Consider the following 18450-nt stretch of genomic DNA (forward strand, 5'->3'; position numbering starts at 1 on the left):
ATGCGTTAAGTGTTGAAATTATGGAAAAAAATAACTAAAGAGATAATATTGAATTTAGAGGTACATATATTTGCAGGTATTTTACGAACAGTTTAGATGATTAATCGTTCACTACTATAAAAAAAACTTAGTTTTTTTAGCATTAGAAATAACTTCACTTGTGGTTCCATACCGGGCACTTTTTCCGGTTAAAATTTGAAGTAAATTATAAGTATTGACCATGCTACATTAGATAATGCCATTATTATTAAAAGTTAAAGAGCCTGATTAAAATTGCACGCTTCCTTCTATAGAGTTCTTTTTAATGCTAAGAAAACCGAAGTATATAATAATAATAAAAGTCAAAATTTACAAAATGTTTAGTCACCCGAACAAATATTACGAAGACATTGAAAAAGGAAAAGTTAAGAAAGCTATATCCAATATTATTCAATGCAACTGAATTAATTAATCGCTAGCCGACAGCTAACTAATTTGAGTAATTCCACTGACACCAATCACAACATAGGGCCAATTTATAAAGTGTAAGTTTTTTTTATCATTAAGTAAAAGTGGAACAAAAAATATTATTGGCCCTAAATCGGTTGCAATTTAAACCAACAAAACAGTTTCTAGAATTATACTTAGACCTCTAGTTTTAGACGTGTCTCCTTAAGTCGGGTTTCTTCGTTATGTCGAATTTTATTAAAAAATACTATTGGCCCTAAATCGGTTACAAGCAACTGAACAAACAAAATCTTTTCTTGTCTCCGAGTCCTCCTAGGCCTCCTAGACAGGGGTGTCGGGTTTCTTCGTGTTCCCGTTCCCGATGTATTCGTGGTCGTGCGTCGGGTTCTCGGCTCCCTTCACGTCGTCGTGCGGCGGCAGCGGAGCCTCGGAGTCCCCGTCCAAGGGAGGCGACCCTGAGCAATATATAGCGATCAAGAACTTACTTTTGGTTTGATTCACGCTATTTGGATCTAAGCTCAAAGAAAAATTGAGTTTGTATGTGCAAATTTACTGTCACAAAGGTCAGTGGTTACAGTTATTTGGTAGTGATCTTATTATTTATTTAAGAACGTATTATTCTTGGATTTTCTCCAAAAATCATGTTGTTTATGGGTTAAGATGACATCTTTTTTTCTAGCTAAGCTAGTTACTACCTGGGCCAATCCTCCATTAGTGAAATGGTTAACTTGATATGTTATTAGTTGATTATTGTCGCGTCTCAATGTTGGGCAAAAACTATGTGTCCTTTAAGGTAATCAGTAATCACTAGGGTCAACTTGATTTCCATCTTGGAATGAGAATGTAGTGGCGTATGAAGAATTTATAAACAATAAAAAATAAACAAAAAAAAGTTTATTGTTTTTTTATTTCTATAAGAGACGTACGGCGGCATGGTTTTTCCCGTATTTATTCCACAAACTACATACCTATTGAGTATTTGAATAGTTAACTTGTGTCCTAGCTAAATATGCTATTATTTAACTGATCTCTAAATCTACTAAAATAATATTTAATTTAATAAATTCGCTATGTCGATTGCACAGCTTTGTTACTTGATAACTTCTTAGCGATTAATACATTCTTATTTAATTTCAAGTTTTAAATAATTTAATTTTTAATAGCACATACAAAACTTTACAAACCTGGTAATTAAAAAAAGCAAATAGCTGTAAACTTTATCTGGTAACACTTAGTTTACAAACGTCAGTTTTACCATAAACGATGTGTTTGTAGTCCAAATTAGAAGTTGTCCAGTTCCGAAGTTATGTAATGTATCTTATTTATGATAAAATAAATTAAGAAATCAAGTTTTAAGGTTTTTGTCTAGAAAAAATATATAATTCACCTCACTAAGAAAGACTTTTACATAATATTGACAAATTATTTAAATAAAAATTTTATGAATGAAAAATAGTTGATTTTATACTTAGGTATATGCCACTCACATAGACTTCATATAGAATATTATTAGTCATAAAATATAACTAGATCACTAACAATAGATTGGCGAGACAGGTAGGTATATGGAGTTATTTTTGAAACGATTTTTTTTTTTAAATTGGTTAGTAACCACTGCCTTTATAAGTGAAGAAACAAATGCCTAGCATAGAAACTTAATGTTAATATATTTAGTTGTATTTTTAGCTATTTATTATTAACTACAACCATCACCACACAAGCTACAGAGTCTACAGAAAACCGCCCCATATTAGGATTCCCTGTGCTATTTAGGTTTAAAAATTAAACTTAATAAATACCTATATTTATATTTTTCCCGAAATCCATTTCACTGGGAATCGAACCCAGGAATGTTTGTCCACTCTGATTATGATATATTATGTGTATTATATTTAAGGTTCTAAATTTTAATACCCTTAAAGAAAATTGTATGTAGTTAATTATCAACTAAATATTAAATGTTACGTAGAATTTCATTCATGAATTAATAATGAAAACATGCATGTTTATGAAAAGTTAAAAATGCGTTAGTCATAATCATATAATCCAAACAGTTATAACATCCATAAAAAATATTTTAATAAACAATAACCAGACAGATCATGCGTAAATATAATTTTAAAGATTTTAAAGTTAAATTCATGCAAAAAATTAAATCAAAAATTTTCGTTCTTGATCGCTAAATATTACATCGCTCATTTAAAAATATAATTAAATACTATTCTAAATATACAATTGATTATAATAATAACATAAAGACGAACACTGCCATTATAACACTTAACAACTACGGGTTAAAATAGTAATCCTGATTATTTATTGTATTTTTTTTGTGCGAGGATCGAAGCGATTATTATGGGGAAAATACTTTAAAATACACAATCATTTAAAAAATAAAAATGTATATCAAAAAGTGCGATTTTTTTTCTTTCTGATACAAACTGTAGAAAAATAGTAAACATTTTGAATTGTAAAATTGGATATAATTAATAAATGAAGTATTTTCAATTTAATATTAGTAAAATGATTGTGAATTTCTTGACGAACTGCATAAAATATAGGTCGCATTCCTTGGCATGCCTAATAATTATGTCAAACAGTTGCACAATACTTTTTTCATGATTCTTACAAATGTAAGAGTAGTCACGACAGCGACAGTAAGTAACCAGAAATCACGAGTAACAGTGGTTTGCCTAATATCTGTTGACCTTAGAGATGGGTAGCGAGTAAATACTCACGGGTAAATACCGAGTAAATACTCAGTATTTACTCAATATACCCGTATTTACTCGTTTATACCCAAATTGGTGGGTATAAACTATTTAGAGTGCTGAAAGGGGCATATAAATTTTAAATATAGGTGTATTTTGAAAGCCGCTACTGGATTAAGTACTCAAAATGTAAGAAATGTATTTTTAAGAGGGGCACTCCATATTATGTAACTAATTGTCACAAAAAAAAATTCAGAAACCACCAACGTGTTGCACATCATTAAATGGGTCTTTAAAAATAACTGGTATGTTTCTAAGAACATTTTTGGATAAATTGAATATTTTTGGAAAAAAACCGTTTCGAAAGGCCAAAATAATGTTTATCTCTCTATAACTCTAGAACCAAAGTTCAGAAAAAATATGAAAACATATCGGGAGATTGGCCGTATAATAGAGTACAAAAAACAATATTTTGAACATCATCGGTTGAGCCATTTTTGAGTTTTCTTTAAAAAACCCTTAATAAAAGGTCGTAAGTGCCGCGTAAACACGCACTTATGCGCGACATGCAGTTATCTAGAACATCGATAGAATTTAAGTACCATATTTTTAATGTAAAATACCTTCTTATTTAAAACGAAATTGTTAACTATGCATTATCACAATTTGCCTCTCACTAATAATTACCTTTTTTTCTAAATTAAGCGTCCTATATGCTTTTTATTTTATAGATATTGTTAATACTCGCTAGCACTCTTCAATAAAAGACAATTTTGTTCTTAAATCTCACTTTTTGAATATTTTATAAGCAATCGTTTTTACCCACCTAAATGAGTAAATACGGGTATTTATCGGGTGCTTTGAGTAAATACCAAGTAAATACTCAGTATTTACTCACCCCTACCCATCTCTAGTTGACCTTAAATAAAAATAAAGGTAAACGTGCAATCATTTTTTTACTATTTTATAAAATTTTAATAAAGTGCATAGGTAAATATGAAAGTGTTAAAAGATTTTAATTAACGTGTCATTTCATTTATTCACATGTATTTGATGTCTGCAGAAGTGTAGAAATACGAGTAGGTAAAGGTACATATTTATTTCGGAATTAATTAGGTATTTGTGTTTTTCTGAAGCAGTAAATTTTTTGTGTTTCTCTAGATATAAGCAAGCCACTGGAAGAAATCTAGCTTCGTGATTAAATTGATTAATATGATAAGCAAAAAAAGCACAATGCAAGCGTAACATTCAATTCTATGGTCGGCTTGCCAATGAAATCATTTACCTGTTTAAAAAAGAGCTACTATTGTAATACCTACAACAGAGTTGATATATAAACTGGGGTGAGTCGGTTAAAACAAAACGGTGACGTAATGGCGAGCCGATTTTGCACACACACACATATCTACTCAGTTATTTCACCGCTAGTTGTCGAGTTGTGAATGTGTGTGCGTTTCGTAACACTAGGAAATCGGCATGTCATGAAATAACAGTTTTGTTTTAGCAACCCCACCTTTGCTTATCTTCCAACCACAAATGTTCCAGTTATGGAAAGTTACCAAAAATTTGGAAAGGTTTTCAGAACGCTGTGTTCGTATAAATATTACGAAGATTCACAGATTTGTCAGAACTTTTACAACTTTTGAGTAATTTTCTATACCTTGCACATCTGTACTTCCATTTCTGTGGTAATGCCGTGAAATCTCGGCGAACACACAGCGCCATCTATACGTAGAAGTAGGAACTACAACTGACCTGCGAAGCACCATCTGTCGGTGGCCTTGGCGAACACCACGAGGAAGACGGCCAGCAGTAGTATGAGGACCCCGACCACGATGCCCACTATCGCTCCGGCTTCCAGCTCCATCCCTGGAGAGATTTTGAGGATAAATATAGAAAAGGTAAAAAATAACATGCTTTTATTTTGACGGCCAAGGCGAATAACTACAATAGTCAGAGATTTAAACACATTAATACTAGGTACTGCAATAATAATTATGGTCAATTAATTTCGAGCTGTTATTATTCAACTATTATTTATTACTTAACTAAAACACGAATTATCTTTAAAATACTCGCATTCAAGTAACATGCTCCTAATTAAATATATGTCTATACCATTCTTAACGCATGTATTATAAAAAAAATCATCATGCAGTCCTCTAGTCGCCGAAAAATCCTAACTTGCCAAGACAAATGCAATTATAAAAAAAAAATTGACAATAAGGGACATTATACATGACACAGGTCAAAAACACAGATATGCAATGTCAAAAATTATACAATTAATAATAAATACATTCCTAAAAACGAAGAAATAAATAAGCAATTAATTCTAAAACAATAACATACTATTTCAATTTTAGAGTTGTCAAAATAAAGTTAAAATGCAATGGAATGTGAGACCTTTTTATAGGTCTCTAGGCGACTAGAGTTTAACCATCTTCGAGCATATTACACATAAATATTAAGCATTTAATCTAATAATTTAATAATACCTATCTACAAACCTACACAATTAACGGATTATGAATTTGAATGTTTACTCATATTTTTCCGCCACGTAAGTTTCTTAGATATATGAATGAATATATAAAAAGACTAGGCGATAAAAAATTAATTGCGCCAATATAAAAGTGGGAATTTAAATATTGCTTAAGCACATATAAAACAAACAGAAATGTTTTGAAAGGTAAGGTTCGGTTTGAATAAATCAAAAGTGAAGTAAAGAGTATGAAACTTATTGTATTAACAAGAAAGTGTGTTTTTAATATCGAAATTATGTATAGGTAAAAATAGGAATTAAAATATGATCTGAAATTTAAAACAACTCAAAACATTTTAAAAGACGAGCATGCCAATATCTTAACAATAATTTCAAAAATACATTCTCGATGCAGGGCTGTAGCAAAAAACACGAATATCGGATCATTCGCATCATTATCTGTCTTACCGTAAACATTCAGACGCAGGATCGAGGCCTGGGCTGTAGGTTATAAAATAATTGATTTTACCATCAACAAATTATCTTATATTGTGATATAATGTGATGATGATGATGAGGTAAGTATAAAAGATGTAATAGAAGTAGTATTTAATAATAGTAACAGCAGTTGTAGCATGGAATATACGAGTAGTAGGTACTTGGTATTAGCAGGCAGTTGTCATGTCGATTACAATAGTAGTAAAGTAAACGTGACTTTGGAGAAACAACTTGACAGCAATAGTGGACAAATAGGTCCAGAATATCACATTTTCGCCTCACAATTTCGCTTTTAAGTCTTTTAACACACTCGACCATAGCTCAACAATAGCTAGGCAACAGCAAAACTATTAAGCTAATATTCATGCAATCTAATTTGAACTTTCATGAACCAAATAAATTAGCATCTCTTTTGTTTGATTGCTTTTTAAAACAATCGAAAACTTATAGAACAAGGTTTAAATTAAAAGTTGGTAAACTTTCTATGGTGGGTCTTACCATGGTCTAATAAAACATGGTCTTCTATTCCCAGAGTGACACAGGCCTACGTCACAATAACATGGCCGCTATATATAGCGCTATCGCATATTATCATATAGCGCTGTCGCATGATGACGTAGGCTTGTGTCAGTTAGGTGACCTAGAAAAGACGGGAATAGAGTACCAGGCGGAGTATATTATTATACCATGGGTCTTACGAGGTTAACTTATAGGGGTGCTAAGCTAACAGTTTTGCTGACGTAGTAGATCTTTCCGGCAGATTTTGAGTGGCAGATCCAATTATTTCATATACGAGTAAGTAAATATTTAATTTTCAGGGCTTCACACGAAACTGCTCAGAAGCCGCTCCGTACCTTCGAAAGTTCGGACATACGTTTCGACCTTCGCAAACCTATAACATTCACCCTCGGGCCTGCAGCCTGCCGGTCCGGTTTTAAAAAACTTAACCATTAGGCTGTGCCGCCGCGTCCCAGCGTTGGCCAGCGTGAGCGAGTAGTTCCGTTCCACGTCTTCTGGTGTCGAGGGAGGACTTACCAGCAGGTTGCTCCAGGGTGCTCAGCTTGACCATGAGCCGCTTCTCCCCACGTTTGTTGCATAGTGTCAAGAAGTAGTTCCGTTCCAAGTCTGCTGGTGTCGGGGGAGGACTTACCAGCAGGTTGCTCCAGGATGCTCAGCTTGACCATGAGACGCTTCTCCCCACGTTTGTTGCATAGTGTCAAGAAGTAGTTCCGTACCAAGTCTGCTGGTGTCGGGGGAGGACTTACCAGCAGGTTGCTCCAGGGTGCTCAGCTTGACCATGAGCCACTTCTCTCCACGTTTGTTCGATAGTGTCAGGAAGTAGTACCGTTCCACGTCTGCTGGTGTCGAGGGAGTACTTACCAGCAGGTTTCTCCAGGGTGCTCAGCTTGACCATGAGCCGCTTTTCCCCACGTTTGTTCCATAGTGTCAGGAAGTAGTTCCGTTCCACGTCTTCTGGTGACGGGGGACGACTTACCAGCAGGTTGCTCCAGGGTGCTCAGCTTGACCATAAGCCGCTTCTCCCCGTGCTTGTTCGATAGTGTCAGGAAGTAGTTCCGTTCAACATCCTCGCTGGTGACGGGAGACAGGACGAGGGTGACGTTGAAGTAGCCGCTGCCGTGGACCTCGTCTTGAGGCTGGAGAAAGAATACAAAATACATTTAAAAACGAATAGTGTTACATGAGCGCTGGTGGCCTAGCGGTGCGTGCGACTTTCAATACGGAGGTCGCGGGTTCCAGCCCCGGCTCGTATCCACTGAGTTTTTAGGAATTTACGTACGAAATATCATTTGATATTTACCAGTCGCTTTTATGTGAAGGAAAACATCGTGAGGAAACCGGACTAATCCTAATAAAGCCTAGTTTCCCCTCTGGGTTGGAAGGTTAGATGGCAGTCGCTTTCGTAAAAACTATATAGGGAGTGCCTAGATATCAATTCTTGGGATTAGTTGTCAAGCGGACCCCAGGCTCCCATGAGCCGTGGCAATATTCCGGAATAACGCGAGGAAGATGATGAGTGTTAGAGGTTTCTGCTATGTAGCTAAAATAAAGGGTATGCCCCTCGCGTTAGGTCCAAAAGAGGGTAGATTTAGGTAGACCCTACCACTTTTGATGGGGAGACTCAAATGGGGGAGGATTTGTGCTTAGCCTGCCTTAATCTGCCTCTAGTCTTCTTGGATCTTGAGGCTCAATATAGGAACCTGCTGGTATGCCTCTATATTGCCTATATATTATGTAACTTACCAATCGCAGTGGATGGAGAGCAGTCCACACGCTGTTCTCATTAGGGTGACTGTTAGGGTGTCCAGGCACCAGGGTAATGTCGGAAACCTTCCATTCCACCGTGGGTTCAGGGTTGGACTTGACGTTCACGTTGAGCCAGCTTCAGTGGTGGTTCCAGGGTTTTGTTTTGGAGGGCATTGGGTCCAAAACAGGGTAGGGTCTACCTAAGTAGACCCTATAACTTTTGATGGAGGGACTCAAATGTTTTTAGGGAAGGGCTTGAGACCCCTAGCTTACCTTAATCTGCCTCTGGCCTTCTTGGATTATGAGGCCCAAGATAGTGATCTGCAGGTCTCTATATGTAACTTACCAATCGCAGTGGATGGAGGGCAGTCCACACGCTGTTCTCATTAGGATGGCTGTTAGGGTGTCCAGGCACCAGGGTAACATCTGACACCTTCCATTCCACCGTGGGTTCAGGGTTCGACCTGACGGTGACGTTGAGACGACCGTCTTCTTGGATCTTGAGGCCGAAGATGGTGATCTGTTCGTCGCTGTTGCCGTCAGCTCGGCGAGGAGGGTCTGTGGAATATATTAAATAATTATTATGGAACAATCTTAAAATTTACTAAGGACCTAGTTCCATAAGGGTTCCATTCCACTGATAAAGATAAAGATAAGATAAAAGATATTTATTCGTGACGTTCACACAACATGTACGAACATGTACAGACAACAACAGCAAGGAAATAAGACATCAATAAGTGTGCATCACGAAATGGTGGGTCCACACTCAGCATAATGCTAGCTATAAAGCCAGCGCTGGTCTTCCGTAGGGCCCATTCGGTGACTGCACATCACATCAAGTTGCTGCGGGCATCCAGAGGCCTATTAATACATTCATTGCCACCCAGCCAAACAAGACGTCCGCGCCAGGCCACAACAATTTCGTCATATAAAGCAGTAGTACCACGATCCCGACTATCGGGTCGTCCGGCCTGGGAACGAAATCATAAAATACCCGATAGTCGGGTTTTCGGCACTGAATGTGTTAAGTCCGAGACGAGACACTCGGCATCCCCTCACTACCTATTGATTAGACTAGAAGGCGATTATAGTAACGATAATTATGAAATATTTCAGTTAAATTTTGAAGTTTTATAATTTTCACTGATACCTGTGAAATTTCTACCACTTTGTACGTTAATAGTTGAATGTCCTATTCGCCTTTAATGTTTTCGACGCGTTTAATGAAAGATAATGCAATTGGTTTCTACATACCGTAAAATGGGGTGAGTAGGGTCTAAACTGAAATTCAAACCTCGATAACATTTTATTTTTACATATGAAAACTGAATGGTGTATATAATAAGTGTTCCGGACGTTTGTATTTTAGTTTTTATTTTATTTTGGATAGTTCCATTTCATAACTTTGACGATAAAGAGGAAAACCCACCTCACCCCGTAGTGCCTCGTATTTGGGGTGAGAGGGGTTTTCATACAAAGGTCATTTTGGAAGATTGTTGGATCGATTTTTTTTTATTATGCGTATTATTATAGCTCCATTTTAAATTGGAATACATTATTTTTGTAGCAGTAGCCTTAAAATCCCTTCTCACCCCCCTCTCAAACCTTCTCTCCCCATTCATAACCCACCTCTCCCTGCGAAACCTTCTCACCCCGTTTTACGGTAATTAATAAGTAGATATATGGCGTAGACAGTAGGTATATGGCGTCATTAATTTTAAAACAGACGGAAATTCATGCGTCAAACTTTAGTAGCTCTATGACTCTTGTTTATGGTATAATGTTGCCAGTATTGAAATACATATTTTACAGGATTTGCGGTTTAAGTTTAATTATTGCCACATCCATAATTGTGATGGTTACCACAGGAAGCCATAACATTTTGTCACTTACACTGCACATCAAGCTGCCTGCGGGCCTCCAGAGGCCTATTGAGTCCGAGATGCGACACGCGGCACGCCAGCTGTTTCTTGTCATCATCAGCCGTCAGGACCTTGTTCAGCTCCTGGGTCACGTCTTCCAGTCCTGGCTCCGAGGAGTTGGAGATGACAGGCGGCTTCAGGCCGTTCAGGATTTCTTCGTCACCTGGAACAAGTAATAAGTGTTATGTAACAATAGTTATTTATGATACAAGTACGGAAACTACGAAATTCGCAACGAGTGATAAATTGTGGCAACGACATGAATGCGAGCGTGTAACTCTCATTTCTGACCTTTATGTTGCTTAAATGACATATATGAGTCTTATATAGACGTTTCGTCCTCATGGAAATGAAAATCGATTGACATTATTTACAAACAACCGGGCATGTGCGAGTCGGACTCGCACACGAAGGGTTCTGTACCATTATCTATAAAAACGGTCACCCATCCAAGTACTGACCTACTGAGTACTGACCCCGCCCGATGTTGCTTAACTTCGGTCAAAAATCACGTTTGTTGTATGGGAACCCCACTTAAATATTGATTTTATTCTGTTTTTAGTATTTGTTGTTATAGCGGCAACAGAAATACATCATCTGTGAAAATTTCAGCTGTCTAGCTATCACAGATCACGAGATACAGCCTGGTGACAGACGGATGGACGGACGGACGGACAGCGGAGTCTTAGTAATAGGGTCCCGTTTTACCCTTTGGGTACGGAACCCTAAAAACTGAATTAGTGCCACTTCTTCCTCCACCGACTTCGCACCTTGCCAATAGTATTGTAGAAATCATCTTACATACCTAAATGCCAGGTGATGTTGGCAGCAGGGCGCCCGCGCGGCACTCTGCATATCGCCCGGATGGTCTCTCCCTCTTTCAACTCGTTCTGTGGCGGCGACACTATCAACTCGGGGTTGCCAGGGGGTCCTGAAATAAAGGAAAAAAATATTTTTATTAACATTGTCAGGCGTGGCTCACTCCGCGATTTCGTCACTTTGCTACAGGTAGCTAAAAGTACATCCGTTCCACACCAATTTTGGTGGCTAGCCATAAGCCGCGCGTGGCGCTGTCGCCACCTAGCGGCCATATCAGTCCTGATCGTAACAGACGCGTTTTGTTAGAGAGTGAGTCTTCTGTACTAGTACTATTATTTATTCTGTGACATTGTTTCTTTGCTATTGATTGTAACATTGTGCTACTTTTATGTCGCCTTGTGTTAATTTTTGTAATATTTCTGTAAAATTATATTACTTTTCCGTAACATTAATGAAAGTTTTTACGTCAAATTACAGCTTATAGGTTACAGGATTCCTACACGTCTCCGTTCCATAGCTCTTTTATGTAATATTTTGTTAGTTAATGTAACAAAATAGAAGCCCTGGTGGCCTAGCGGTAAAAGCGTGCGACTTTCAATCCGGAGGTCGCGGGTTCAAACCCCGGCTCGTACCAACGAGTTTTCGGAACTTATGTACGAAATATCATTCGATATTTGCCAGTCGCTTTTCGGTGAAGGAAAACATCGTGAGGAAACCGGACTAATCCCAATAAGGCCTAGTTTCCCCTCTGGGTTGGAAGGTCAGATGGCAGTCGCTATCGTAAAACCTAGTACCTACGTCAAATCATGGGATTAGTTGTCAAGCGGACCCCACAGGCTCCCATGAGCCGTGGCAAAATGCCGGGATAACGCAAGGAAGAAGAAGAAGAAGTTAATGTAACAAATTTTACAAGGGTGTAACATTGTGTTACTTTTATGTAAGCTGGTGTTCGTTGTAGAACCGAACAAAACACGTCTCCGTTCCATGCCTCTTTTATGTGATATTATAATGTAACAAAATGTAACATTGTGTTAGTTTTATGTAAGCTGGTGTTATTTTATGTGTTTGAAAGTGTAATTATGATACTTCTTAGTAATTGGAATTCAAACTATTGTGAGACATACTAACATTGAATAGTCTAAACCGTAAAATTATACAATTCTTAGTAACTGCTTGTAACTTACGTGCAACTATAAGCTTCATAGATTGCTTGATCTCCCGACTGCCGATCTGTTGCGGCACCGAGCAGTACACGTCCCCGTTCCATGCCTCTTTTATATTCGTGATGTGGGCGCCGCATTCACCCTCCTGAAAAATAAATAAAATATGATAAATAAATATATAATTTTTAGGTAAAACATCGTACAGATCATGAAACGAATGGCAGGAATTTGCAGATTTTTCTGACTGTAACCTGTTCGAAGATATACTTGTATGACAAAGAGTATTTTAAAAAATTGCTAAGTTCCCATGAAATGTTCTAGACCAAGAAAAGTTTGCAGAAATTTTGACAGTACATGCAGTTCAGGTGTTATTTTAAACGTCAAACTTCTATGACGTGATGTATAAATAACACTGGCATTGCGTTTACTGTCAAAATCTCTGCAGACTTTTCTTGGTCTAACTCTAGGAGAATTGAGTTATAATCCCCAGAAACTTTGTAAGTCGAACCTTGCATGTGAATTTTCCCATGAAAGTTTCCAGAAATTTCGGAAATTTTGAGAATATTCTGCAATTTGCAATTAGTGTGCTGAGCATCGACATCCGTTCAACATAAGGATAAACGATGACTCGCGTTAGACCGGGCCGTGTCCGGGCCGGAGTTTCCGGAGCTTCATTTCCTATGGAAATCATCACGTGACCACCTGTCATCTTACACAATTTGTTGCACAATGTTTAGATTAATACTTACCTACTTTCTCCTTATACCTAAGATGGACGAATTACCTACCTAACCCTTATACTATACCTAAGAAGTTATGTAAAAAGTAATGAAATAAACGCATTTGTATTTTTTTTTTGTATCTGTCATAGAAAAGTAAGCGCCGGAAGCTCCGGCCCGGACACGGCCCGGTCGGTCCGATCTAACGTGAGTCATCCTTAAATGGATAAGAGTGAAGCTAAGTGAAAATAAATTCGTTGTTCTAATCAATTCCTCTGTTCTCCTTGCACCATTTTTACATGTCTCTGTTTGGCCCGATGCTTAACTGGTAAAGAATGCCATTAGGCATTAAGTCCGCCATTAGTACATTATTTTTATGTTATGTCCAATAAAGTTTAAATAAATAAATAAAATAATGCTGGTGTCTCACCTGTAGACCTCTGCCATAGTAGGTGGGGTCTCCTGGGGCGGGGGAGTTGCTGGGGATCGTGTAGGAATCTCTTCCGATCTCCACTCTGCAATACATACAATCACACATTTAATACATTAACATCACTACTTATACATTATAAATTGACCTATTATAAGAGTTAGGAGTGAAGAGTAAGTTTAACTAATCGAAATATCTTCCATTTTACATTATTAACTAGAGTGCCATTTATGTATGTCCAAATAGCGAAAAGATGTGTTGTGTTATGCGCGAATCTAGTTAATAATATAAAACATTTTTTTGTCATAGGAATCTAGAGGCCACACTATCTCCCGCCATGCCAAAACTGTAAAAAATTAAAAAAAAAAGTCGGCCATTTTGATTTTTTTAATGCAGTTTGTTTTGTCTCTGGACCCTCTATGACATTTGGTCGAGCACCCCCCACCTATCACGCACCGTTTAAAAGTTGCCATACAAAATAAAAGTGGCCAGTTTTCCCGCAATTGTAGCATTTAAAAAAAAAAAAAATTTATAGATATCTAGGGGACCCCGAGATTCCGTGACTAAAATTTCAGCGCGCTAGGACAAACTTGAAAAAATAAAAGTCGGCCATATTGAAAAAAACATGGCGGCGTCAAAAACTGCCGGGGTCCTTCTATGACATTTGGTCGAGCACCCCCCACCTAGGTCTGACCGTTTGGCCGGGCCGTCATACATTTCTCTGACCGGAAGCGGTAGACCAAAAGTCGGAATTTTCTGGGGGTAAGGATACTACACCTAAACTATCGTGAATATTCATGGTATAAACTACGATAAATAAATAAATTCTCGTTCTCGAGAACATTCTCAGAAGTTACCGAGAAATTCTCATGTTCTCTCATTCTCAAAATTTTCGCAACTTTGGAAAGTTCTCGTGAGTGCATTGCTACCTACAAATCGTTAAATGGTCCTAAGTCTTTTAATAATAAACATATGGAAAAAAAATCAATCGAAGGGGCATTTCTCTGCGCATGACGTCAAATCAAACAACAACACCGTGAGTACCGTGATATCAAATTGTCTCAAAATATTTTCATTGGTTATTTACGATACAAGTGTGGAAAGTAGGAAATTCCCAAGGAATGGTGATAAATTAAATTAATTTAAATCGACACGAGTTGAGACTTTCCTATTCGCACGTGTATCGTACAACGTTTTACAGTACATATGGTCCTTTAAATTTTCGACATAGTAACGGAAAGTGCTCATTCCCGCACTATACTCTGTATCTTTAGGTAGTTAAATAAAAGTAAACAAACAATTGGTACATTTTCGGGTAGTTACAACATTCATTGGTTAACCGACCAATTACAAAACCGGCTGGATATGTCACTGAACCACCTGACTTTAATCTACATTATTTGATCGTGTAATGTTTTCATCTACCCTCAACTAGCTTAAGGAGTAATTTGAGGGTAGATTTTGTATACTTTTATTTAAATACCTAAGATACAGAGTATAGTGCAGGAAAGTAGCATCGTAATATGTACTGTAAATAATGTTAATATCCAGAGAGGAAATTGGGAACTCCGTTTGTATTGAAAGGTGTCCACTTTCGCCTTAACTTATCGTCTAGAGTCACCAGTATTTTTGATTAACATTGTTGGCCTAGGACTGAAAGTGGATGCTTACCGACAGAACGAGATGGGGTAGTTGACTTTGCACAACACGTCGAGGCTCTCTCCGACTTGCCGGACTGCTTCGCGGGGCGTTATTTGGATTTGGCCTGGAACAAACAAACAGACATATTAGCTTCATTCTACATATATAATCATAAATTATAACTGAGAACAAAATGTACAGAAAAAACAATGTTTTGAAATTCAAGAAAAAAACCGGCCAAGTGCGAGTCGGACTCGCGTTCCAAGGGTTCCGTATATTACACAATTTTTAACAATCAGTGCCGGATTAAGATATTTTGATGCCCTAAGCATTTCTAGGTGCCCCCTCTCCCTAGGGTCATCAAGATTACATTGATTTTTTGGTAAATTGAGAGAAGTTCATTGCCGCATTACAGCTGAGAATGGAAATCAGTCACATCATTTTATCACGAAAATTGACAGTGCCGCAGCAGTAATGTTGCAACAGAGTACCTAATGCTGTTGCAGTCGCCACCCGAATGTCACCTTTATCATAGCGTAGAAAGTAATAGAAACGCGAGCGAAGCGAGCGCGGACATTTTTCGATATTAAAACGCAATATGATAGACAGTTGTACATTTTTACTTTTAGTATGGAAATCAGTCACATCATTTTATCACGGAAGTTGACAGTACTGCAGCAGTAACGTTGCAACAGAGTAATGTTGCTGCAGTCGCCACCCGAATGCCACCTTTATCATACCTTATAAAGTTATTGAAAACGCGAGCGAAGCGAGCGCGAAAATTTTTCGATATAAAAACGCAATTTTAGTTTTAGTCCCAACCCCAACCAGGCGCGAATCCAGGATTTCATACAGAGAAGGGATGGGACAGTTTTCTATCAGCCTAGCTTCGCATAGGGCTCGATATTTAAGGGTCTCAGCGAGGTTGTTTTCATGCATAAAATATGCAAGAAAGCAGAGAGCTTGGAATTGAATTGGCGAAGTGTGAGAAAGGCAGTAGGCCCAGCTGCGAAAGAGGAAAGCTTGGATTTGGATCCACGCCCAAGTGTAATTAAGGCAGAAGATCAACTTTGCCGTAAGGCAGAAGGCCTCGCATAAGACCTAACGCCGAACCGCAAAAGAGTGGGTTGAAATCGAATCTATGCATGTAATCACGACTCTTCTACTGCTACCGATTGTTTCCCAAAGAATTACGCGCCATTATTTTTGCAAATTAGCTTTTGGACAGCTAAAAAAATCGTGTGGTAAAAACGATGTGTCTGTCCCTAATTTTAAAATTTGTTCACCTTTTTCAACCTGGCATTTTGGTGCCCTCCCTGAACGTGGTGCCGTAAGCACGTGCTTGTTTTGCTTATTGGTTACAAAGTCTTTATTAATTCAACCATTAAAGTCGACGAGTACAAAAAACTTTAAGCTAGCTCTCAATTTAACATTTTTTTTAAACATTATTTTTAATTTGACCTTACAATTACTCGTAAGTAGGTAAGACCGTTAAATATTTAAAATGATTATCTTATCAGAAAATTATCACCAATTACTCTAAGAAAACTACTACTCTAAGTAATCCGGCACTGTTAACAATGTATTTTTTATGTGAAACGTGAGTGAAATCTCTTTAAAAAATCCGTAGGGGTCGGATTAAAAACTGTAATTAAGTCCGACTCACGCTTGACTGTACATTTCTAATAGGTTTTCCTGTCATCTATAGGTATAGACCTATTTTATGTATTTTTTTCAAAATTTTAGACCTAGTAGTTTCGGAGATAAGGGGGGGGGGAATGGTCATTTTTTGCCTATTTTCTTGAATAACTTCTAAACTGTTGATTCGAAAATTATAAAAAAAAATTATTTGAAATCCTTACAATAAGCTCTTTCATTTGATATGTAACATGATATAGTTTGAAAAAAATTTTTTTTTCATTTTTTCATTTACCCCCCTAAAGTGGCCCCCATGTTTAAAATTCATTTGTTTACGTTACATGTCCGTATTCGGGTCACAAACTTACATATGTGTACCAAATTTCAACTTGATTGGTCCAGTAGTTCCGGAGAAAATCGGCTGTGACAGACGGACAGACAGACAGACAGACAGACAGACAGACAGACAGACGCACGAGTGATCCTATAAGGGTTCCGTTTTTTCCTTTTGAGGTACGGAACCCTAAAAACATATAAGGTGCAGCGGGGCAATATCGACTGCGGGTTAATTTCAACTAATCGAAATATCTTCCATGTTTTACATTATTAAGGTTGTCTGGAAGAGATCGCTTTTTAGCGATAAGACCGCGTGTTGTTTACCTCTCTTCTGTTGCTGTTTTCTTTAATGTATTGTTTTTTTTATTGAGGTGTGGAATAATAAGTAGTTATTTACGATACAAGTGCGGAAAAGAGGAAATTCTAAACGAGTGTGAGGAGAGAAGGGGGTGCATCGTACAACGTTTTACAGTACATAATATGGCCCTTTAAACTTTTGACATACGCACAGAAAGTGCTCTTTCCTGCACTAAAACTATACTCTGTATCTTTAGGTATTAAAATAAAAGTAAACAAACTATTTGTAAATTTTCGGGTAGTTATAACATTCATTGGTTAACCAACCAAATACAAAACCCCCTGGATCTGTCTCTGAACGACCTGACTTTAACCCACATTATTTGATCATGTAATGTTTTCATCTACCCTCAACTGACTTATGGAGCCATTAGAGTGTAGATTTTGTTTACTTCTATTTTAATACCTAAAGATACAGAGTATAGTGCGGAAAAGTAGGAGCACATATGTACTGTAAAGAGTATCCGTATTGTTGTAGTCCCATTGGATGCACTCCATACATTAGTAGAATAGCAACTACATACTGCACACAAACTGTGTCGGACGTCAAAGGCGGTATCTGCGAGTAGTGACTGGTATGTCGAATGCCACGAGCTATGCCAATGGAATTAACTTAAGCTATGACATGACTGAAATCGATTGTGTAACTTGAAACTAAACAGCGACAAAACCATAGTGTGTGTTTTAGTTTTTAGGGTTCCGTGTGTAAAAACAGGACCCTATTACTTAAGACTCCGCTGTCCGTCTGTCCGCCCGTCCGTCCGTCTGCCTGTCTATCTGTCACCAGGCTGTAACTCGGGAACCTGATAGCTAGACAGTTGAAATTTTCACAGGTGATGTATTTCTGCTGCCGCTATAACAAATATTTTTTTAAGTGGGGTTTCCATACAACAAACGTGATTTTTTTGTCGTTTTTTGCGAATGGTACGGAACCCTTCGTGCGCGAGTCTGACTCGCACTTGTCCGATTTTTAAGATAAATTGTATAATATGTATGTTAGTTTTAAGTGTATAATT

General features: G+C 37.5%; 1 protein-coding gene across 5 annotated transcripts in view; it reads right to left on the reverse strand.

Moving 5' to 3' along the window:
* The window catches only part of LOC134803845 (fasciclin-3-like), a 215009-nt gene that overhangs the window by 7794 nt on the left and 188765 nt on the right, over positions 1-18450 (reverse strand). For 4 of the 5 annotated variants that reach the window (XM_063776672.1, XM_063776671.1, XM_063776670.1 and 1 more), the window contains exons 3-10: positions 15134-15227; positions 13463-13547; positions 12335-12458; positions 11137-11262; positions 10303-10494; positions 8753-8964; positions 7637-7796; positions 4914-5027 (exon numbers count right to left, since the gene is read on the reverse strand). In XM_063776672.1, coding sequence (XP_063632742.1) covers positions 4914-5027; positions 7637-7796; positions 8753-8964; positions 10303-10494; positions 11137-11262; positions 12335-12458; positions 13463-13547; positions 15134-15227 — 1107 coding nt within the window. Of the gene's footprint in view, positions 1-628; positions 903-4913; positions 5028-7636; positions 7797-8752; positions 8965-10302; positions 10495-11136; positions 11263-12334; positions 12459-13462; positions 13548-15133; positions 15228-18450 lie in introns of those variants that run through there. The other variant, XM_063776673.1, reaches the window with a different exon arrangement.

This window comes from Cydia splendana, chromosome 27 (assembly GCF_910591565.1).
Source record: "Cydia splendana chromosome 27, ilCydSple1.2, whole genome shotgun sequence".
NCBI lineage: Eukaryota > Metazoa > Arthropoda > Insecta > Lepidoptera > Tortricidae > Cydia > Cydia splendana.